The sequence below is a fragment of the Anoplolepis gracilipes genome, chromosome 16 (assembly GCF_047496725.1).
Source record: "Anoplolepis gracilipes chromosome 16, ASM4749672v1, whole genome shotgun sequence".
NCBI lineage: Eukaryota > Metazoa > Arthropoda > Insecta > Hymenoptera > Formicidae > Anoplolepis > Anoplolepis gracilipes.
In genome coordinates this window covers 725889-748167 of record NC_132985.1, presented here as the reverse complement: position 1 = coordinate 748167, position 22279 = coordinate 725889, and the positions used below count along the sequence as shown (strand labels likewise).

The 22279-nt window shown below is 34.2% G+C and overlaps 5 protein-coding genes across 9 annotated transcripts; 2 read left to right on the top strand and 3 right to left on the bottom strand.

The window, feature by feature from the left end:
• The first annotated feature begins 388 nt into the window (after window positions 1–388).
• Window positions 389–6403, top strand: LOC140674495 (BOS complex subunit NOMO3). Of its 2 annotated transcripts, none has more exons than XM_072908066.1 (14): window positions 389–907; window positions 989–1088; window positions 1392–1514; window positions 1720–1886; window positions 1959–2112; window positions 2223–2628; window positions 2706–2982; window positions 3062–3243; window positions 3515–3962; window positions 4094–4286; window positions 4369–4514; window positions 4591–4714; window positions 4776–5138; window positions 5228–6403. In XM_072908066.1, exons 1-14 carry the CDS (start codon window positions 744–746, stop codon window positions 5939–5941), a joined length of 3561 nt encoding a protein of 1186 aa, XP_072764167.1. In that variant the 5' UTR covers window positions 389–743; the 3' UTR covers window positions 5942–6403. The 2 variants fall into 2 exon arrangements, with proteins under 2 accessions (XP_072764167.1, XP_072764166.1); XM_072908065.1 differs by having other exon boundaries at window positions 3497–3962.
• Window positions 5377–7797, bottom strand: Obp11 (odorant binding protein 11). Of its 2 annotated transcripts, XM_072908069.1 has the most exons (7): window positions 7639–7797; window positions 7481–7571; window positions 7209–7294; window positions 7019–7118; window positions 6656–6723; window positions 6521–6585; window positions 5377–5492 (listed from the first exon to the last, which is right to left on the bottom strand). In XM_072908069.1, exons 1-6 carry the CDS (start codon window positions 7714–7716, stop codon window positions 6568–6570), a joined length of 441 nt encoding a protein of 146 aa, XP_072764170.1. In that variant the 5' UTR covers window positions 7717–7797; the 3' UTR covers window positions 5377–5492; window positions 6521–6567. The 2 variants fall into 2 exon arrangements, with proteins under 2 accessions (XP_072764170.1, XP_072764169.1); XM_072908068.1 differs by lacking the exon at window positions 5377–5492 and having other exon boundaries at window positions 6199–6585.
• Window positions 7798–9184: 1387 nt separating this feature from the next.
• On the bottom strand, window positions 9185–11819 carry Obp10 (odorant binding protein 10). Of its 2 annotated transcripts, none has more exons than XM_072908394.1 (6): window positions 11465–11819; window positions 10578–10665; window positions 10268–10320; window positions 9983–10127; window positions 9452–9516; window positions 9185–9372 (listed from the first exon to the last, which is right to left on the bottom strand). In XM_072908394.1, exons 1-6 carry the CDS (start codon window positions 11522–11524, stop codon window positions 9355–9357), a joined length of 429 nt encoding a protein of 142 aa, XP_072764495.1. In that variant the 5' UTR covers window positions 11525–11819; the 3' UTR covers window positions 9185–9354. The 2 variants fall into 2 exon arrangements, with proteins under 2 accessions (XP_072764495.1, XP_072764494.1); XM_072908393.1 differs by having other exon boundaries at window positions 9971–10127; window positions 11465–11812.
• Window positions 11820–13443: 1624 nt separating this feature from the next.
• On the top strand, window positions 13444–19183 carry LOC140674818 (uncharacterized). Of its 2 annotated transcripts, none has more exons than XM_072908640.1 (7): window positions 13444–14985; window positions 15216–15484; window positions 15836–16307; window positions 16417–16911; window positions 17081–17331; window positions 17592–17845; window positions 17958–18799. In XM_072908640.1, exons 1-7 carry the CDS (start codon window positions 14872–14874, stop codon window positions 18233–18235), a joined length of 2133 nt encoding a protein of 710 aa, XP_072764741.1. In that variant the 5' UTR covers window positions 13444–14871; the 3' UTR covers window positions 18236–18799. The 2 variants fall into 2 exon arrangements, with proteins under 2 accessions (XP_072764741.1, XP_072764740.1); XM_072908639.1 differs by having other exon boundaries at window positions 13447–14985; window positions 17940–19183.
• A 705-nt stretch (window positions 19184–19888) lies between these two features.
• Bcs1 (mitochondrial chaperone BCS1) lies at window positions 19889–22118 on the bottom strand. The gene is made up of 7 exons (XM_072908641.1): window positions 21610–22118; window positions 21355–21546; window positions 21087–21226; window positions 20810–21004; window positions 20460–20693; window positions 20188–20358; window positions 19889–20103 (listed from the first exon to the last, which is right to left on the bottom strand). The coding sequence occupies exons 1-7, from the start codon at window positions 21738–21740 to the stop codon at window positions 19889–19891; spliced, it is 1278 nt and encodes a 425-aa protein (XP_072764742.1). The 5' UTR covers window positions 21741–22118.
• Window positions 22119–22279: the final 161 nt, after the last annotated feature.

Genomic DNA, 22279 nt, shown 5'->3' with positions numbered 1-22279 from the left:
GGTTGGTTCATGTCTGTGCTAAATCTATATAATTGTGGATTTGACAAGTATGTATTATGTACTATTAGAGAATAAATTATTAAAATTATTTTATGTGTGTACGAACTGTACAATGATTATTCTATTTTTTTTTTATTACATTTATTATATGTACAATTATAGATTTTAGCACGGACATGAACCAACTATGGTTGTTTTACCGTGGCACCGATAAATGGAAATAAATAATAATAATATTAATAATATAATAATAATATATATATATATATATATATATATATATATATATATATATATATATATATATATAATATATTATAATATTAATTATAATAAATTATAATTATAATTCTGGCCGCTCTAAAATGGATCTAGTAAGCGTTAGTGTATTGTAACGAAAACTGTCATGTCAAAAACGACGGCGTGGCTCTTCTCAGGCTTCTCTCTAATGTCAATTAGCGGATAATATTCATCCCGCGATAAGAGATAAGAACGAATATTGAATTTCTATAAAGAAGTATCTAAAAATTATTAGCTAGTTTGTTTTATATCTAGAAAAATTGCACATGCGCGTTGTAACCTTGTGTCTCGTGTTATTTGCCGGAAAGTTACAAGACCATTAAATTATAAACCGGTGATGACTCGAATCACTTTGCGTAATTAGATTACGGAGACAATCTGTGAAAACAGATGGAGTTTTCGATGTTTGTCCTTTGATTTCGTAAACAGAGATAGCTTGAACGATGCGACAGCGGGTTGGTATGATTTTGAATTGGCAAAAAATTATCTTCTTTTTCGCGTATTTAGCGACATTATCGCCGATTTCCATCGCCCAGGATATTCTAGGATGCGGTGGTTTTCTAAAGAGCCACGCCAACATCGACTTTACAAAAGTACACGTGAAACTGTGAGTATTATTCATTTGCCTTTTGAGAGGTTATCCTAATGCGATTACTTGAATCACTGATTCATGAGATAAATTCGTTAGATATACGAAAGCTGGCAGTCTGAAGGATCAGATCGAGTGCGCGCCCAACACCGGATATTACTTTCTACCCCTGTACGACAAGGGTGAATACATATTGAAGGTAACCTGGAAAGATGCATCGTCATTCAGTGCATACCATTGATTAAACATTTTGAATTTGATAGTTACATATATATATATATATATATATATATATATATACTGAATAATATTATTCTAATGTATACTGAATTTTATACTATAAAATTTATATATCAAATTTATTATTAAAAAGAGGAGTTATAATAAGTATTTTAGTATTATAAAAGAATACAATATTCTTATCTTAAATTGATTAATATTTCGAATACATAATATACTATAAAATATATTTTTCAAAATTGTTTTTATTTTAATACATTAGGTAGATCCTCCTAGAGGCTGGAGTTTTGAACCTACAGAAGTAACGTTGAATGTAGACGGAGTTACGAATGACTGTAGTCAAGATATTAACTTTACGTTTAAAGGCTTTGGTATTACAGGACGTGTAAGTACTATTTAAATATTACTTGTATATTAATGCTTAAGCATTACTTTTCTCTTTGTATTATTAAAAAAAGAGATGTCTGAAAAGCAAGTGTTAATTTGTCGATACAAATAATTTAAGAATAATTCTATATATTTAGTAATCCATAAAAAATTAACTGAAAAAAATCATCCAATTAATATGGATTGTGTTTTATATTTTTTAGGTAATTAGCTTAGGTACTGACTCTGGTCCTAAAGGTGTTACTATCTCCTTATATACAGACAGTGATAAACATGTTCCTATTAGATCAACAGTGACGGCGGAAGGTGGCATATTTTACTTTACTCCTATTCAACCTGGAAAATACATACTCATTGCATCTCATTCTACGTAAGTGTATAACAAATAATAAATTATTTTAAGTAAAAAGATACTTACTAGAATATTGCTTATTTTTATTAGTTGGATAATAAACAAAAGTAAAGTTGAAGTATTTGTACAAGAGGGAAACACAGAAGTCTCAGATGGTAGTCTGGTAGTATCTGGATACGATGTGAGTGGCAAAGTCAGCAGTGAAAATGATCCAGTAGCAGGTGTATCCTTCATTCTTTTTGGAGTAAGATTTGTCTTGTTTTCTTTATTATATTTTTAACTTTAGAGTCTAAAATATATTTAATTAGTAAGAATTATATAAAAAATTATTTTTTTTTTTTTCCCTTACATTAGAGTGGTTTTGCGGAAAGGTGTGAGACTACCCCGATAGCTAAGGATTTCGAATCCGAGAAACCGCTTTGTCATGTGACTTCGGACAATAGTGGTAGATTTATATTTCCCAGTGTGTCACCCGGTGATTACAAACTTGTACCGCATTACGCTGGCGCCCAGACAAAATTCGACGTTCAACCGTCGGAATTGTCTTTCAAAGTTAGTCACAACAGCGTAATCCTCGCTCAAGATTTTAAAGTAACCGGCTTTACGGTCGGCGGTCTTGTTCTTAGCTTCACGAATGGCGATCCTTTGCCTGGAGCAAAGATATTCTTGTCACAAAAAGAGATTGCAGTCACAGATAAAAATGGAAAATATGTATTGGATAATATGAAAGCTGGCCAGTATACTCTCAGAGCAGAATCTGGTAACTCAAATTTTTCTCATCAAAACTTTTAAGCAAGATGACTCATTAAAATTATATCGGCAAATTATTTGTTTCAGCAAATGTACAATTTAGCGAGAAAACGGTTAAAATCTCACCGACCTCGCCTGAGCTTCCAGTACTGGTACCTTCAGCGTATAAAGTTTCTGGAAAAGTAACTCTTTCTGCAAAGGGAACTTTGCACTTTCGTAAACTATCCATTCAGAACACAGCTGCTACATTCTATAAAGAACTTAACACTGATGAGAAAACGGGGGAGTATTCTGTATACCTTGCGCCGGATAAATATCAACTAAGTGTAATTGTGAGCACGGAAGAGAAAACTAAAGGCTTGCAGTAAGTAAATCAGAATATAATAAATGTTTATAAACTTATAATACAAATTATATATAAAAACTATATTGTCTTCTTTCAGATTCTATCCACTGCAACAAACAATCGATGTGACATCTCAACCAATTATCGATATAAATTTTTTGCAATTGAAAGCCATATTAACAGGGACAGTTAATTGTTTGCCGCGGACAGATTGCAGTCAAGCTTCTGTTACGTTAAAAATACTTGATGGAGTTACGATAAAGACGGTACAAGCCAAAGGTAAATTTTGATAAAAATTTTTTTTATTATCATAGATTTTTTTAACAGTGTAATAGTTTGTGCTGCAATAACAAATATGGTTTTATAAAATAGAAATAATCTATTTGATTCAATAAATTGAACTTGCTTTGCGATAAGTTTAACTTGTGATTTTAAAAAACTAATATCTATTACACACACACACACATACCTATTTGTTATTGCAGTAATGTCTTTTCCTTTCGATATGATACTACTCATCCCATTTATAAAGTCGTTTTCCAATATGCAGATGGTCAGTATCAGTTCACGGACGTATTACCCGGTCACTACGAAGTCTTGATCGACAACGACGTATTTTGCTGGGAAAATCCCAGTTACAGAATCTCGATAACGTCAGAACGCGCGGAAGTACCACCTTTCAAACAAACCGGTTTCTCCATCACCTTTATATCTTCTCACGACACTGCCGTAGAATACTCCGAACCGAATAACACGAAACTGATTACTCTACCCTTGAGCAAAGGCAGTACGAGACATTGTGTGTCTAAATCTGGTGCGTACACTTTCGTCCCGAAAGGTTGCCATGTATATGACAAGTCTTCCTACATTTGGGACACGAGCAATCTTTCTCCAATCTTGCTACATTCCACCGAACATACTCACAGAGGCAATATTGTATGCACAAGCGTACAAAATAATCTCAAAGTAAAAATCGAAGACGCAGGCGACAGCGTTACGTAAGTAGCATTTGTCTTGATAAATCGTCTTCAAATATCTTTTTCTACTTTATTATATTTGAACAACATTAATGTTGCATCCATTGGATAGAATGCATATATCTTTATTGTATTAATTCATTTTTGGATAGGATTGGTCCATTGAAGCCTATAAAAAAAGACAACGCATACAAATATGAATTTGAGTTTAAGGCGAAAACGGATAACATGTACACTATCACTCCACTCTCTGACATTTTGCTATTTAACCCACCATCCTTAAAAGTTTTTGGCGTGAATGATTGTCACAATGACATCGCAAGTTTTGTTGGTGACTTAGGAAAGGTAAAAAAACTATTGTAAAAATAATATTAATTTATTAATATAATTATATGTATATCACAGTTGAAGCAAAAATATTATTCAGATTATAGCTGGAAAAATATCTCCACCATTGGAAGGTGTAACAATTCAAATATTTGGAAAAGATAAGGAGTCTCCAATTCATACATTAGTTACACAGAAGGACGGTACTTACAGCATCGGTCCTTTGGATGGAAAAATCGAATATAGGTATGGCAGGAGAGTAATTTTATTTTTCTATTATTATCATCAATAAATTATATTACAATTGCCTGCTGTATATTAGTGTTATAGCTGAGAAGGAGGGTTTTGTGATTACTGGGCCCGATGCTAAGGGAGTGTTTCTAGCGCACAAGTTGGCCGAGATTATCGTGCAAGTTTCTGATCATGCTGACAATTCTTCATTGCAGGTATTTTCAAAAATTGTTAAAGTAACAAAAATATATAACTAATGCTAATATATTTATACAGGGTGTGCTGCTTTCTTTGTCTGGTGGTCAAAGTTATCGCAAAAACAGTATAACCGGCGAGGACGGAAAGTTCACATTTAATTCGCTATCTCCGGGCGAGTATCATCTTCGACCTATGATGAAGGAATATCGCTTCGATCCGTCATCGAAGATGATCAACGTCATGGAAGGAGCAACTGTTAAAGTGAACCTTTTTGGTAATCGAGTCGCGTATAGTGCTTACGGCTCCGTAACGTCTTTGAACGGAGAACCGGAAGTCGGTCTGTTAGTCGAGGTTCAAGGTCAAAACAACTGTTCCAATCTCCAAGAGGAGGCCACAACCGAGGAGAATGGGAACTTTAGAATACGTGGTCTTCAGCCCGCAGTAAATAATTTATTCATTTATATATATATAATAAATGTCTTCAATTATTTAATGAACATTGTATAATAATTTGCTTAATTATTTTATAGTGCACCTACGTTTTCCGCTTGAAACCAAACGTAGAAAGTAACGCTCATATACACCGCACGAGTCCCAGTTCTCAACTGGTGCAGCCGACAGAGGAGGATATTCACGGTCTACGATTGATCGCCTTCCATCCGATCTCACGTACGGACGTTTCGGTGCATGTCACATCTACCCAGCCGGAACACTATCGCACGATTAAGGTAAAACTGTGTCGGGAAGACGCTCCAGACTCGCCGGTGCACATCTCGAAACTGGACGTGCAACAATCTGCCAGTAAGAATTCCGGTAATTACAACGCTGGTTTCCTAGTGCACTTTCCGCCATTGCAAGCTGACGGCAGAAAATACTTTGTGCAATTGGAGTCATCGCTATCGCAAGCCGTGCATAAATATCGAACCATCCCGGTCTACTTTGAAGCGAATTCGTCATTCAAGTACGTCAAACTGACATTCAACGCAGAACGGAAGATCGATCAAAGTGACATGAATCAAACATCGGTGATTGCACTCCCGTTCATTATGCTGGTTGGGTTGGCATTTGTCAATCGCGAAAAAATGTGGACTTGGTTGAACGCGCTACTCGAAAGACGTTCCAAGCCTGTGCCGAGCTCCAGAGCACCCGTTCAAGCTATTCCCATTGATCCCAGAGCAGATGACATTATAGTCGAACAAATAATGAATATTAACAAGAGGAAGGCAAAGCCGCGAAAGACATGAATCGTGTTGACTGCATCACCTTTCGCATATTGAGTCATTTTTTATGATCTCAAAAATTATGGAAGAATTATCAAAGATTTCAAAATTCTATCTCATTCGTGTTTTATACATCTGACTCAGGTATTTGTTTGCCAGACGATTATGTGTATGTGTATGCATCATGGAGAAAAGATTATCTCGATATGTATTTCGATATGGTGTATAGGTATTTACAATTAATTAATATTTATATATGTAGACGGATTAAAACGGCAACATTACATGATCAAAAATAAAAAATAATATTTTAATATAAGATATTAAAATGCAAACGTTCACGAAGTAATTACGATCGTGCTACATGGTCAGAAATACGTAAAAATCGCTAGCATCGTGAAGTAATATAACATATGTATATACAAAAGATTGCTATTGTACAATACAATATAGAAATTGTTATTAAACGTTCTTACTTTAATCGAATGAATAATTTTTATTCGAGTCTTACTCTTTAAGCAAGCATCTTTATCTTGCAAATTAATGTAAGAACGAAAAATAGAGGACAAATAATTTTTCAGTACTTTATTTTGTTAAACTTACGCATAATACTCTGGGCTTTTTTTTACTCCTATTTACATTATCAATATTTAGATGACAAAGTACGCCTGAAAAGAAATGCAGTAAGATATAGCATGTAATAGTAAAAATTAATATATACTATATTTTTTTACGTACCACAGGATTCGCCTGGTACATGCATTTGTTGAAGTTGATAGCTATGTCACATCTGTCTGTGCCGGGATCTAAAAATCACAAAGATGATCATATAAGACATTAATTTTAATCACTCAAGCAAACTGAAAATGCTTTGTTATTTAATGCAATTATTTATTTAATGATTATTATTTAATGCAGTTTTGTAGATATATACGTTAATATATCTTATTCTTTGTAGCAAAGAATTTTATGCAAAAAAGATCTTACATAGTATATATTATGTAGAATAATACTGATATACAGTAAATTTTTCTAATTTTTATATGCAATGAGATTTGCATTAATATCAACGTTTTTGTCTTGATAAATGTTGATACTTGCCTATATTGCGACATTGGTCGAGCATCTCTTGTCCAATGTGTCTATATGGCGCTGGCATCATTTTGTTTAAGAGTTTATAATTAATCTTGTCCTTTTTCATCTAAATCACAAAAATCGAAGTTATAGCGATTCAATCTGTATTATTATATATATATATATATATATATATCTTGTAAGAAATTTGTTTTACCACTCCCCCCTTGTCCATGATGCATCTGAAGTAACATGGCAATTTTGTGTCGTCAAAGTTACCTAGTTCTGCTTGTTCTAATGAATCTACAATTAAAATTGTTAATATTATCAGATCAATCTAATGTAAATTCGGTATAGATAAAATAATATATATTAGATATAGGAAAAAGACGGAACAAATTATTCTTGATAAGTAATCTTTTCATCATTTGTCTTGTTAACGAGTAACGAGTAAAATTGTTAATTAAATATGATATTTTGAAAACTCACCTTCCGCGATGCCAATTTCACCGGTACACTTCTTACGCAGACTGCCAGCCAATTTTCTCAACTCGTCGTGAACAGTAGTCCAATCTATATCCTATATAAAAATATTTTGTCAACGATCGTGAAGATTTTACAAATTTAAAAATTAAATTTGTACTCACGTCGTCGTTACAATGAACTACGACGAGTTGTGTTACGATTAGAGAGGCACAGATAAGTATTAAATTTTCTTTCGTCATTTTTTTCTATTTTCTATTTCACGCACACAATTGAATTGTATTTAGCCAAAAATGTTCTCTCACTCGCCTAAAATTACTAAATGCGCAGCAATGCAGGATCATCGAGAATTTATACGAATCCTCCGGATATTAGGTGGGAGATAATAATTGGCTGGCAAAGACATCTCCCTAAAAATCAATTACTGGCGAATTGCGCGAACAACAAAGAAATTAACTAACAAGTAGTCGAAAATTCAGAGAGAATAAATTTTATAAAAATAAAATTTTATTTACATTTAGGTAATTATGAATTTTTTTTCTCTGAAAAAATATTTTAAAATGCAATTTTAAGATTCCATTTTTATTTACTCTTTTTTTTATAGAGAACTAGAAGCTTCTGTATAAAGTAATTAGTATATTTTTTTGCTACTATTTTTGATAGATTCTTGGTGAAAAAAAAAATTTAAAAGAGTCGAAATTTAAAAGAAGAAGAAGCTCGAGATTTAAAATTCCAGGAAGAATTCACGCTATACTTATTTGCAAAAAATACGTGCTAGCCGTAAGCGAGATGCGTGACGGTAAACATACGTGTAATTATAACTTAGGAATCGTCAAAGTATATCTAATGCATCCTAAGTAATTAATAATAATCTGTTCATGTTGTTCCGAGGAGAGTCAGTAATTTCTGTATTTCTTAAAATTACGTACGCTTGACGTCTAGATTAGCGTATACTGCAATATTGTGCATTATTGTTTCAAATCAAACATTTGCCTTCTAATTACAGTCACACAGAGAGCAATCTCGTGCGTTGTGTAACTTCGCGTTATGTGAGATCGTACGCAATATATCGGTCTTACACAATTTATTGTCGCACAAGATTTTTGCGACTAACCAGTCGAAAACCATTAATGATTTATAAAAAAAATTTTGTTTTTTTTTTTCTAATCAGATTTTGTAATAATTTAATAATGATTATTCCTCTTTTTCTTTTTTTCTCGCTGCTAATATCATCGAAAAATTCCCATATTCTGCCCGCTCAGTGTCGGAGTTTTTCTACTGAAAAGCAGCGCTATTTCTACACCGATCGTTACAAGAGACTCGTTTGCGAATAAATTTCAAGTGTGCTATAGTTGTAGACCTCTTCTTTCATTGCGTGCGATCGTCAAGAATGACCTCAACCGACAATTAGAATATTCTACTATCGCAATATCAAACTCTATTTTATCAAATGAGAGCGCCATCAATTTATATCAATCACATCTGTCATACATTTCAATGCACACTTTATATAAATCATATATATATATATATATATATATATATATATATATATATATATATATTGCAAGTTGGACTCTCTTTTTTAAATATTTTTTTAATATAATTTTTTGAAAAATTTGAATTTTTTTTTTATTACTTATTTATTTGAAAAGTCAATTCACGCGATTTACGATAAGTAACAAAAGAATATAAAAACAGGACAATACATCGATCAGATCGTTGAATCCTTTATTTCATCGACACATCATGTATGGTTTACTCAATACGGCGTTTACAGCAGTTACATGAAAAGTGATTTAAACGTAAAAATCTTCGGCGAAATCGTATCTTGAGCATTTTGTTTTTGGTCTTCTTGTTTGCCGTCCTCCCACGATCCATTAAAACAGATAGTAAGTCTAAAACACAGATTACACATGCGATATTAACAAATACTAATAATACATGATCAATTTGATATAATTTAAAATCACTTACTCTCGGAGACCTTGTCGCATAACACTTGTTAAACGTGTACGCGTATTCGCAATTATCACCATTCGCTGCGAACAGAAAAATAATTGGCAATTAATCGTTTTACAAGACGTGATACGAAGGATCGTGTGTAATCGAAATTAAACAAATAAAATTTTTTAATATATTTAAAAAAAAAGTTGATAAAAATTAAAAAAAATTGTGAATACATTGGAGGTCTTCAAAACTGAACTTGCGAAATACTAACATCAGACGATTAGATAAAATATTTCGAGAATTTTTCGAGATCATTTTTAATCTAATTATGATCAAAATGTACCATAAAAAAAATTGTTCTATCTCTTGAGCTGTCAAATTCGTCCTCGTTAGTTTTGAAAATGCTCTCAGTTTTAAAATAAATTTCTAATAAACTAAAATTTATTTTGAAAAAAAGACAAGAAAAAGATTTAATACGATTCCACATAAGTTTCGAGCACACGCAATCGATCGAGGAAACAAACGAAAAAGAAAACTAGTAGATACCCAAATAGTTACCGAGCCCCTTGCACTCGCCGATGGCTTTCTCGACTTCAATTCTGAAAGCGGGCATTCTTTGGAAGAATGTCAGCATACCGTTCAGACTTAATTCTCTCTTGTCGTCGACCAGACCGAATTGCTCCCAGAGACAATACATGTAGCACTACGCACGGAAATCAGAAAGACCAGATTTAATCCCTTATAAATCTTAGATATTTTTATATATTTTTTTATCGGCTATATGTTAGAATACCGGGATTTGTTTGCAGTCAAATGTAATTGGCAATTTATGCATATATTCACCTTCAATTGACGTGTTTCCGGCCATTGATTGTTTCTTACCGCTTCTATGTCGGCTGAAAGAAGGATTCAATATGCACTTGTTGGTATATTTTTATACACATATTTCGTCATGAATTTTTTAAGACTACTATGGATACTATGGATAAGATAAATCGACTTAAGCATCTGTTAATTTTTTGGAAATTTTTCTATTTAATTTCAGACAGAAAACATATGTGCAATTTTATGCGCCGCCGCGTGATTAAATAAAAGATTCGATCGATAGTTTCAAGATGGAGGTGAACAAACTCTCTCTCGTTGAATAAAATACCTGTAGCGACTCCCGTTTGCGTTTGGCAGGCATTTACAACACTAGCCGCAGTCGCGATCATCTGATCGGAAACAAAGCTGGGTCTCGTCTATAAAATAGATAAAATTCATATTATTAAATTTGATAAGTTGTAATCGCGCGATAAGAGCTTTTTTTAAATAAACTACACTGTTTTCTATATATATATATATATATAAGACGCTGACAATATATTTCTATATTTATACTAACTTATTGGAAAAACTATCGTTGTAATTACATCCTTTTTTTCATTTATTACATGAATTTTATTATCTTAATCGTTGTTTTCTATTACTTCCAAACCAGATGACCCCCTTAAGTATTTAATTATTTTTATAATTATTTCAACATTATTCTTTTTTTCACCCGTTTACACTAGGATTATTTTCTGTGAAATTTTCACACAAGGATAAGGCAGAAAAAAAAACAATAATGTTATCTCTTTTTCAAACATTTTCATGCTGTACGAACAATTTGAATTCTCCTTTAATGTGAGAAAAACGAGAGTACTTCAATATAGGAAATAGTGTAAAAAAAAAATATCACGTTATTGAACGCGCGATTCATCCCCGGGCGCCATTCAGAATCGATAGTCAATAAAAAAAAAACATCTTTTTTATTCCGGTCTATCACTATCGAGTTTTTATTTATTAGAGATAAAGTTTCGATTCGCTCTTCGATTTTGGAGGATTTTATGAAACCTAAATAGATAATAAATTTTCTAATACATCAATAATTTTATCGAATTTTCTCTTTATATCTTATTTTCTGTACTAGATTATCTCTGTAAAAGTATAATCCTCATTCACACGAGCTAGATCTTATGTCTTAATTAAATCACCAGCACTATGTTGTTTTGCACGTACCCCACATGAGACGATCCACGCCTGAAAGAGAAAACCCATAACGACCACGAAGAGCTTCATCCTTGATATTCCTCGAAAATAACTTGACGAACCTCTCCTTACTGGTTACTGTTACTGTTGCTGATGGTGCGTGCGTGCGTACTCCCTTTGCCGACGACGTTTCCGGCGCGTGTCGACTGACGAGAGTGCGAAGTACGCGCTGTGCGCGAGGCAAGGGTGCGACTGAATATCGAAGACGAGAGAGAAAAAGAGAGAGAGATAGGCGTGGATGGTCGGTCGGGGATCGGGATAAAGTATAGGATCCCAGAGGCCGAGGGAGAGACGGAGATGAAACCTGCGCGCCCCTCTGGAAGCTGTGATTCGAGAGCAGGTCGCGAGCTACTCTCCTTCTCTGATTCTCGTCCGCCGCCCTCGTGCTATACATAATCGATACTCGATCTGTTTGATATTAGTCTAAGTAAAAAAATTTAATCAATAAATGTTACATGATAATTTTATACAACGTCACGTATGTATTTTTTGCGTGACAGATATAGGAAATGGAGGAAATTTTACGATGGAGCAATTGATGGAGATTTTGATGATCGTTAGTCGGATTTACAGCCGGTCTCATCTTTCGTTGAATTAAACTGCATTTTGAATTCAATTTCTTGAATTGAAAAAAAAAAACTGCAATTTTTTCTTCAACAACATGCATTGTTAAATTACATTAATTAACAATTCGTCCGAAACGTCCTGTATGGCAATAATATCGAACGCGATATAGCGCACTCTTTTCATCGCGCAATGATAAATTACTGTCTCTTCAGCATAGAAGCTTTCGATTCTAGGCCAGGTCATACACATAGATAGACAGATTTGATTGGCGGATGTTACCAGTTTGCGATCCGACCCTACATAATCTCTCTTCTATACGATGTCGACACAAATATGACTCTTCTCTCCCTCTTTACTCCTCAGTCTTCATCTCTCGCAGATGTATTAAATCATCTCGTAAGAAATTTTATATTCGTTATGTAAGATTTGAAACCTTACTTTTAATTTAGGAATATGTTACATATACATGTAAATTAAACAAGGATGTTTTTAGCAAAAGCAAGCAAAATTTTGGCAAATAATTGAGAAAAAAAGAGGCCTATTCTGTAACTTTTAACGATGTCGTTATGTACAGGTTTTTTTTTTTTTTTTTTGTATAAGACACTATCGTCTCTCTTGTTATGTATAATAGCTAATGCGCAGGTACATAATATACATGATACATGACATTGTTAAAAGTTATATTAAGAACAGACCTCTAAGAATTTTCATATTTAATTTATAACATTATTATTTTATATCAATTTATAACAATGTTATTTTATTTAATTAATACAGAAATAATAAACAATTTGAAAATATCATTTTTATAATCATAAAAGATAATTTATATATTTTCTAAAGATGAGCAAGTATATATATATATATATATATATATATATATATATATATATATATTATTGTCAAAGAATCATATGTAAGTTTACATTTATTCTGTATTGAATAATCGGTATAAATTATTTTTATTATCACATTGAAAACTTATCACTCTTCTACTATTTGCCATGTATTAACTACATTTTCATCAAAATAAAATTAGATATGTGTACAGTTTATGATTAATAAAAGCAGTATGAAAATTTAATATCAAAATGTAGATTTATTATAAAAGTTTTTTTTTTAAGAATTACATAAACATAGAATTGTAGAAAAAAATAGCCAGTATTTTATTGTATATTCTAATCAATAAGAAATTTTTCTTCACAATATCTTTTCAAGAGTAAGACGTGTTGCATATCTTTAGGCGCACATTGTATGTGGAAAAAAGACGAATATACAAGAGAGAGAGAGAGAGGAGAGAGACTTACAAGATAAATAATATATATATATAATATAATGTAACGCATATATGTATTGTATATAATGTTTATTTTATTCTAAATACAAAAAAATGTGAAAAATGCGTGAAAGAGCCAAGAACCGACAGATCTACGATATTTTCACGTGACAAATGCATTGCTGATGCACGTCTCGTAAAAACGCAGCTGACACGTGGGTCGCGCGAGGGACGCGTTTTGTGGGTCAATACAATTCCGGCGAAGGTGGGCGAGCGCGCCCGAGCCCGAGCGCGGACCCCGAATAACCTCACTTCTCTAGTACAGTCGCCCGCGAAATTATTGACCATCAACCATCAAACGCAGCGATGCAATTATTTACGAGACGAGACGAGACGCCTTGGCATTACGCGGTAATGATTACGGCAGTCGATGATTAATCGCCTTTAATCGGTATAACTAATAAGAACATTTGGGGAAACATTGTGACGTACAAGTATATCATATTCACGTCAGAGTAAGTAGCGAGTCAATTGACACGGTATTTTGATGAAGAAACTCTCGTGACTTGCGACATAACCCTTCCACCGACTGTACTTTTCCCGCTTGGTATAGTCTACAGAATAAATATTGTCTATCATGTTGTCAGATCAAGTACTGGCTAGCGATGTCGATCTTGTCGGCGATTTACGCAAGATTAGAAAGATTATTAATTAAAAGCGTGCCCGTCATGCATTAAGCAATCATTTCGTCAAGAATCTCGTGTAAAATGATAATGTGCCTTTTGCCGATCGATCTCTGTGGGACTGTACCACGCTATCCTCGGTACAGTCCGCGGGAATCTAATTGACAACGCGCCGCATCGTATTGGCGAAATTTCCAGCTCGTGAAATAATCGGAAGACGTAGATCCTCGGGCGATTGCACTCGACGTGACGTGGACGTCGCTTTCCTCGCGTACGTCTCGGCGTCGCGACGCCGTTGACATCTCGGTCGCGGCCACGAGACGCTTCGAGCGGGGACAAAAGAATTTCGACTGACTGTACTCATAGACAGCGCGGACGGCGGTGGCAGTTGTATTGACCGCGGCGAGTGTTCTTGTCGCGCGGGGTAAGAGACGCGTGCGTCTCGAGGAAGAGAACCGGCGACGTGGCTGTGGCTGTGGCTGTGGCTGTGGCTGCGGCTACGGTAAGCGCCTCGTGAACCCGCGATCGTTAGGTGAATTTGTCAGGTGACCGGGAATCGGACGACGCTGGACCGCTGGACGACAATGTCGATCAGAAAACGACGGCGTTCGCCGTTTAATTGATCCCTGACTGCTACCGTCGTCTTTCGTGTAATCCAAGACTATTCCCGGATCGAGCTCGTCCAGGGTACTCGCGAGTGATCGCGAGATCGGACACGAGTCCTTTGAAGAAAATTCGAACTCGACGAAAGCGACGTTTGATCGCCCCCTCGTCACGTGGTTTGCGTTCTTTCACGTACGTCACAGGTCGCGTGCGATTTAAATCTCCAAGCCCTCCTAAAATCAACTAAAATGGGCAAGACGAGAGGCGTGCACGAGACAACCCCCGAATTGAGGAATCGGATGGTCGGAATGTACGAAGCTGGTCTGGGGCTGCGAGAGATTGCCGCCGCGATCAATTGCTCGGTATGTAAATCTTGCTTTACGTACAATGTCCAGTTTAGCAATTCTTATTAATAATCTTATTAATTAATTAGATAATGGATAATTGTTCTGTGTATTAAATAGATTGATTTTGATTTCTAAAAATTAAACTGTAAGAATATTTTAGCTTGTGTGTACTCTGTTGACTTTGTGTTATGCAATCCAGTAAGATCATAGCACTCACCTTATTATAATACATGATTGTGTTGCAGCAACGTACGGTAAAGAGATGGTTGAATAGATTTGACAAGGAAGGCACAGTAGAGACAAGGGAACGTTGCGGTCGCAAAAGAGCCACTACTGTAGAGCAAGATGAAGCAATTGTACGTTTAGCTACTCAAACACCCATAACAGCAGCAAAAGCCGTTCTTCCTGCACTAGGTCTCACTTGTTCCGTGGATACTGTGAGAGAAAGGCTGCATAAAGCTGGAATTCACAATTGGAGTCCTTCGCGCAAATATATGCAAAGAATTCCATTAGGGTTTGTATTTTTAAGTACAAGCTTTTGACTGATTTGTAAGGTTCTCTTATATTTTGTAATCAAAAAATAGAATAATATGATGTAGAAGTACACAAGACAAAGTAGAGGTAGTTTATATGACTTTCGTTTTGGTTCTTTGGTCTTAATTATTATATATTGTATAGATTATAGTATTTGTATATAACAGTACTTGTGTAATATTACTCATCTAAATCAAATTTATTAAATAATCAGAATATTTCCATAAAATTAAAAAGGCGAATTTTGCTTATATGTCTAAAAATATTTTATAGGTTTTATATTAATGTCTCTCTTTTTCTCATCTAATTATACATTTATTTTCATCACCAGTGATGCGGACGGCGCAGCGATCCAGCAGGCGGTATGGCGACCAACTGGTACCCAATTAGGCAAGAAGAAAACTTCCAAGGAGTTGAACAAGTCCGAGAAGAATGGAATCACTAAGAAGAAGAATTCAAAAAAGATTAAATTTCTAGAAGTGTACGTTGAAGACAGTGAACTATCCGAGACTTTGAAACAAAACCAAAGTACTGAACAGCAGCAGCAGCAACAACAACAACAACAACAACAACAACAAGAGCAAGAATTCGTATTTCCTCAGCAGAATCTTCCTCCACCACCTCCTGCACCTCAAGCTACCGAAATGCAACCTTCTGCACAACCTCTATCAACAAACCAGACAGAGTTTGGCAACGCGTTGGGCCTGGCACAACAATCTCAGTCCATCTATCAACATCCAGGATTAAATATGGTACAAAATTGGCCATTAGATTTAGTACAAGGCAGTCACCATTATCCACAGGTTTGTTTCTTTTTTAGCTTGTTTTAAGAAAACATAAATGTAATATACATATATTATTATATAGCAAAAACGTATTATATCAAAAATAATTTACGTATATTGTCCGTAGGGACAACCGATATCCCACGAGCACTCTCTGCCACAGCAGCAACAACTGCAAGAGTTGCATACGCAGCAGGAACAACATCATGCGCAACAAGTCCAGCATGTGCAAGAGCAACCGCGATTGCAGGATCAATCGCATCAGCAGAATATTCAAAATACTCATCATCATAATCTCGATCAGCAGCAACTGCCGGTGGAGCATCAGATTCAACAACGCTTGCACTCTGGCATATCTAGTCCAGAGCAGACGAACGTAAACATAGGGTCGGACAGTTCTTGTAGTTCCAACGAAAATAGTCAATCGTCTTGCGAGCCTCAGCAGAACAAGGAATCGTCGAGGGAAGATAATAGAAAATCGCAAGCGGGACATAAAAAAAAGAAGAAAGGCGGCAAAGCAAAAGGGACATTGGAGACTAGTGTGGAGATCAGAAATCGCATGATTGGAATGTCCGAAGCTGGACTATCGACTCTGTCCATTGCTCTAGCGATCGATAGATCGGTATGTAAAGTATTATTTTTTTGTGTTCATTCTACATTAAATTATATCGATCGAATTAGATCTGATATCTATCTCTGATATCTCATACGAATAGATATGAAAGTTGTATTACGAACTCGAGAAAAATTAATACAGGAGATTTACATGGACGTGATTTTGAATTAATCAGGAACGTACTGTTAAAAGATGGTTAGAACGTTGGCATAAGGAAGGCAATGTGCAAACGAAGGAACGAAAGGGTCGACGTCGAATCACTACCAAGGAACAAGACGATGCCATTGTCGCGATGGCAACTCAGCATCCTCTCACTGCCGCTAAATACGTAGCGCCTGCGCTAGGTCTAAAATGCAGCGTCGATACAATTAGAGAGAGGCTTCATAAAGCTGGGATACACAGCTGGAAATTAGGCAAAAAGCAAGGGTTAGAATGTGAATTATGATATTTTTATATTTTTCCAAACGCGAGAATATTCTCCAGAAATTTTTGTCTAAAAAAAGATAGACCACAAAATGTAGACTAATTTGCCAGGAAATTTATCATTGAAATTAAAATTTTTCCATAATATTTTTGAACATTTTTTTCTAAAATAAAAAATAAAATTTATAATTAAATGTGATATATATATATATATATATATATATATATATATATATATATATATATATATATATATATTTTAGAGAAGGAAATGCAGTCCACACTGTTCACTTATGGCAACCGAGTGGTAATCGTCCTAACAAACCAAAAATGCATGGAGAAAAGAAAAAGAAGAGTGTTGGTAATAAAAAACGCGATCAAATAATGAACAGCAATCAGAAGCGCGTCGCGCGGAAAAAGAAAAACGAGCAACCGTCGTCGACATTGAAACCGACTCCGCCCCCAGCGAATATCATACCGGAGCAGACCGTGCTGCCGTTCCACAATCCTGGAAACAGTAAGTGTCATCGAAATATCATAATGTATCTTATAATATAATACACATATTTATTTGAAAGAAATATTAATTATTTTTAAAATGACTTCTTCAGTGACGAATTACGCTTCAGGCCTTAACATAATGACAACAGTGCATAATATTGCCGCACTGCCGCAACTACCTCCACCGCCGCCACCACCACCACCACCACTACCGGCACCGCAACCAATGCAACAGCAGCCGATGGGTCCAATAATGCCAGAAAGACCGGATTGCAGGCTAGCACCGACCATAGTTCCGCCCGTGTCGAGCAATTCCGGTGTCGCCTATTCGTCATGCATGGTCGGTGGTAATGGTCATATGGAGCAAGATCCTCTAAATTACGAGCCGTATATTTGGAGTTTTTAAATATTAGTAATGACAATCTAAATCACGTGCAACAAAATTGAACAAAAGGAAGTGTGCATTTGAGCGAAATCTCGCATTTATCGATCTGGAGTTCTGCAACATTTTGTTTTTGTAAAAAAATTGCGAAAACACTTGAGAGAATCAATGATGCACAGATCCTGTCAATTTTATATTAGGAATTTTTTTACGCGATTTAACTTGTGCATAAATTGCAATATTAGAAGATAACAATCTGTACATGTGCAAGAAGAAAGTTTAGTGAGTTTGTTATATCTGTGAAAAAAAGTTATATTAACTTAAGAATTTTTATGGTAATATGCAGTGCATTTAAACCAATTTAAGTAAATCAACGTAAAGACGATAGCATGTAAATATAGAATACATATAGAATCATGTAGAATAGTGAAAACGTACATCACGACGTTTATTTTGCTATGATATATCATCTCTTAAATAATATGGAGTCGTAATCAGAAATCATATTATATATATTAAAAATCGATATTTATACAACATATATGATTAGACTTCACATTAAATCGAGAGCATTTTATGTTATTTTTAATGGTTGAGAGAAAGAGGGAGAAAACAAAATCTGAATATCAAACAAATTCAGTAAAAAGTATAGATATTTACTGATTTGACAGATAAACTACTTATTAATAATTGCATAAAGAATAGAAAGCCCAAGAAATTTTTCAGCAAATTCTCAACAATAGATCTATTTTCGATATATGTGCTATCTTTTTTTTCTTGTGAGAGTCTTAGATGATTTCAGATAATTGTATATTCTATGATATATATTTTTAATTATTATAAATATGAATCTGCTTTGAAGTTATAGTACAAATTGGTATGTTCCAGTCAGAAAAATGGGTAGTAAATAAACTTCAAACAAGCTGCCAAAATACATTTAACTGCCTTTTCTATTATACTATTTATATATTGTATCATTTTTTTTAAAATCATAAACATAGTGTTGTCATTATATACATATATTATCATAAGACTGTTACTGTTTTCTATACAAGTAAGCTTGCCAGTTTTTCTGACAGTAGCATTTGATTAACAATCAGTATTTGTATTGCAAGAAAGGTTTATTACAATACTTGTGTTTCTCTTTCCTTTTTGTTTTTTTACAAAGCAGTATTCATATAGTTCGTCCATATACAATTACTGGTGGTACAAATGCAAAGTAGTGCACTAGAGAATTACACACGAGAAGTACTAGATATTGTAGAAAGATTTTGTCTGATATTTCAAATGTTCATTTTCATTTCATAATATTCAAAAACGTACTATACACTCACATTTTATAAGTGAATGTATCACGTTTTTTCACAACGTGACAAATACATACATACATACATCAAACATTCTATCAATTTTGTAATAGATCACAATGTATTACAAAATTAATAGAAATATTTTTAACAACATTCTCATTGAAACCTTCACTCGTTTTATATTTGTTTTATAAAGGAAAATAAAAGTGATTATAATGATACTATTCACTCTCCATACTGTGTATGTTGGCTGGTCTTCTTTATGAATAATAAAGTATCTTTGTACAGAAGAGGGATATTAAGTCAATCATATATCTTAGTCACCATGTACCTTTACTTCAAAATGTAGCTACAGTTTCGCCTTTGATCATGTGAGCTCCCAAATTTGTGTAACATTATTTATGACCGCCCCGGGATTATTCTTATAGAACATAAAGTATCCCTGAATTTGTGCCGGACTAACATCTCTTTTAAAGGACATAACGTTATCTGCAAAATTCTTTGCAAGTACACCAGAATCTTTACCCGGTTCCTTGTAAAATCGTAGAAACATTTGTTCGACTTGACTTGTGCTACACCAACCTGAAGGAATGTAATTAATGTATAAAGAAGTTTCTCAATATAAGTATTTTTAATGCTTATTTAATTTCCTACTTTTCTACGTACCAATATATTCTCTGACATCAACTCTGCCTGGTCTAACAAGTGCAGGATCTAATCTATCCAAATAATTAGTTGTCATAAATAATATCCTAGCTTCTGTGGAGGCTACACCATCCAAGCAGTTCAATAAACCGCTAAATGTTACTTTATTGAGACCATCGTATGCTGCTTTAACTAAACATTGGAAACAAATGTAGATTAAAGTAATTTGATAATTAATTTTTGTGTTACAATTTCTATTTCATTTGTTTTTCCAAGATCAGTATAATGTATACCTTCTTTAGATTCTTCTCTACTGTTAAAAGCAGCGTCAATATCCTCGAGTAGGATAATAGTCTGTTGTGGCGCTACTGCTAATAAATGATTTAATCTGTCATCTGTTAGACCTCTCTCGGATAAGTTTAAAACGCAAATACCGCGCTCCAATTCCCCGGCCAACGCGGTAATGTATGAAGACTTTCCGCATCCGGGAGGTCCATGTAACAAATAGCCTCGGCGATATGGAATACCTGAAAAAATTGATTTGTATCAGAAAAAAGTAATACGAGAAAATAAATGTTTAATCTTGTTGACAAAGCAGACGTTTGTAATGGAAGCAGCAAGTGCTAGATTTAAGTTCGAATACCTCTTTCACTGTACCATGACGGATTATCAATGAATTCTTGACAATCGTTTATTATTCTCTCGGAAACGCCAGTATCCAAAACGACAGATTCTAATGGTCTCTTCTTCCTGGCATGTCCAAACTGTCGCCATTCGCTTCCCATGGCAGTGTACATTATAGTCTTTCCCTCGTGCTCTTTCAAAGCCATCTGTCTGGCTATACGAATTAAGAATTGCCTCTGATTTCTTGGTTTGTTATATAACTTATCTGTAAATATATTTTACAAGAGAACCTCAACCTTCTTCAAGAATACTAAAATATATGCTTTTGTCTTTGCCGAACGCGGTCATTTGTACGGTTTCCCATGGTATACCCATGTGTAGATCTAAAGTCTGTTGCTCCCTTGTTCTTTCAACCTTTATCCAATTCCCTTTATATCTGCAAAAATAAGAAAAAATATTACAACAAGATACATTTTGATGCACAAAATAGAATCATGATTAATGTTTCACAGTATATTCTAGTCGAAAAGTGAAAGACAAATTTAAAAGATATCTAACAATTACCTGAAAAAATGAGTACCTATACTTGGAATAAAGTCATATTTAGTTTTCACATGACCAGTTTCTTTCAATTCAAAGCTGGTCTCCACAGATAGATGTTGCGTCTTTTGTGCACCTTTATGCGTGATCCATTGCAGAAGCCACTGATAACTTTTATCGCGACATGGCACTTCCAGAGTAATCATGTAATGCCGTCTATAAATAAAAAGTAGCAGTAATATGGTTTGTAAAAAATAAATAATATTTTTAATACAATACCTGAATAGTACAGCTCCAAACTGTGCTCCCTTTCTCAATAAAGCGGCTCCAGCTCCAAGTCCAAAAAGACCAAAACCAGCACCAAAGTAGGGATTATCGGATAAAGTTTGTATGTATTCAATAAATGTCATAATGCCAATTAATATTGTACAATTTTCTTATATAAATATTAATATAAAAATGTATACTATATTAAAGATTTACTAGTATCATATATAATTTCTCTTTGTGTTTGAAATTTGTTCATTTCAATCTTGCAATTACAGTGATCATTTTAATTATATAAACAGAAGCAAAACACAAGCAAGTGAATTGTGAAAATTTTTCCTTTTTTTTTTTGCTTTAACACATTTACTATCAGACTTTTTAAGAAAGTGATTTAGCACATTTACTATCAGACTTTCTTTATTGCCTCAAAATTATTTTGTTAATTAATCTTTACTGTACAATTGAAACGTACAATCAAAGGTTATGCACGCTGTTGAAAAAGCATAAAGGATGTGTTCGGAAATCCTATCAATAGGGTAAAGTTTAATTGGCCAATCAAAAGGAGTTAAGATTTCTTTATTCTGATTGGTCAATATACTTTGCGAGTAAGATTTTGAATGCACTTTAACTTGAATGGCGGGAATATTCATCTCGTGTCTTTCTTATGCGCTCAGTATTTATT

Excerpts from the sequence above, each read along its gene's own strand:
- LOC140674495 (XM_072908065.1), top strand. The coding sequence starts at position 744 with ATGCGACAGCGGGTTGGTATGATTTTGAATTGGCAAAAAATTATCTTC. Across the intron at positions 1,515-1,719 it reads GCTTTGGTATTACAGGACGT|GTAATTAGCTTAGGTACTGA; the intron begins GTAAGTACTATT and ends TATATTTTTTAG. Across the intron at positions 2,629-2,705 it reads TACTCTCAGAGCAGAATCTG|CAAATGTACAATTTAGCGAG; the intron begins GTAACTCAAATT and ends TATTTGTTTCAG.
- Obp11 (XM_072908069.1), bottom strand. The coding sequence starts at position 7,716 with ATGACGAAAGAAAATTTAATACTTATCTGTGCCTCTCTAATCGTAACA. Across the intron at positions 7,295-7,480 it reads TGAAATTGGCATCGCGGAAG|ATTCATTAGAACAAGCAGAA; the intron begins GTGAGTTTTCAA and ends TTTTAATTGTAG. Across the intron at positions 7,119-7,208 it reads TCATGGACAAGGGGGGAGTG|ATGAAAAAGGACAAGATTAA; the intron begins GTAAAACAAATT and ends TTTGTGATTTAG.
- Obp10 (XM_072908393.1), bottom strand. The coding sequence starts at position 11,524 with ATGAAGCTCTTCGTGGTCGTTATGGGTTTTCTCTTTCAGGCGTGGATC. Across the intron at positions 10,666-11,464 it reads CGTGGATCGTCTCATGTGGG|ACGAGACCCAGCTTTGTTTC; the intron begins GTACGTGCAAAA and ends TCTATTTTATAG. Across the intron at positions 10,321-10,577 it reads GCAAACGGGAGTCGCTACAG|CCGACATAGAAGCGGTAAGA; the intron begins GTATTTTATTCA and ends TCCTTCTTTCAG.
- LOC140674818 (XM_072908639.1), top strand. The coding sequence starts at position 14,872 with ATGGGCAAGACGAGAGGCGTGCACGAGACAACCCCCGAATTGAGGAAT. Across the intron at positions 16,912-17,080 it reads CTCTAGCGATCGATAGATCG|GAACGTACTGTTAAAAGATG; the intron begins GTATGTAAAGTA and ends TGAATTAATCAG. Across the intron at positions 17,846-17,939 it reads GTTCCACAATCCTGGAAACA|TGACGAATTACGCTTCAGGC; the intron begins GTAAGTGTCATC and ends TGACTTCTTCAG.
- Bcs1 (XM_072908641.1), bottom strand. The coding sequence starts at position 21,740 with ATGACATTTATTGAATACATACAAACTTTATCCGATAATCCCTACTTT. Across the intron at positions 20,694-20,809 it reads GTCATGGTACAGTGAAAGAG|GTATTCCATATCGCCGAGGC; the intron begins GTATTCGAACTT and ends CAATTTTTTCAG. Across the intron at positions 20,359-20,459 it reads TAGAGAAGAATCTAAAGAAG|TTAAAGCAGCATACGATGGT; the intron begins GTATACATTATA and ends TCCAATGTTTAG.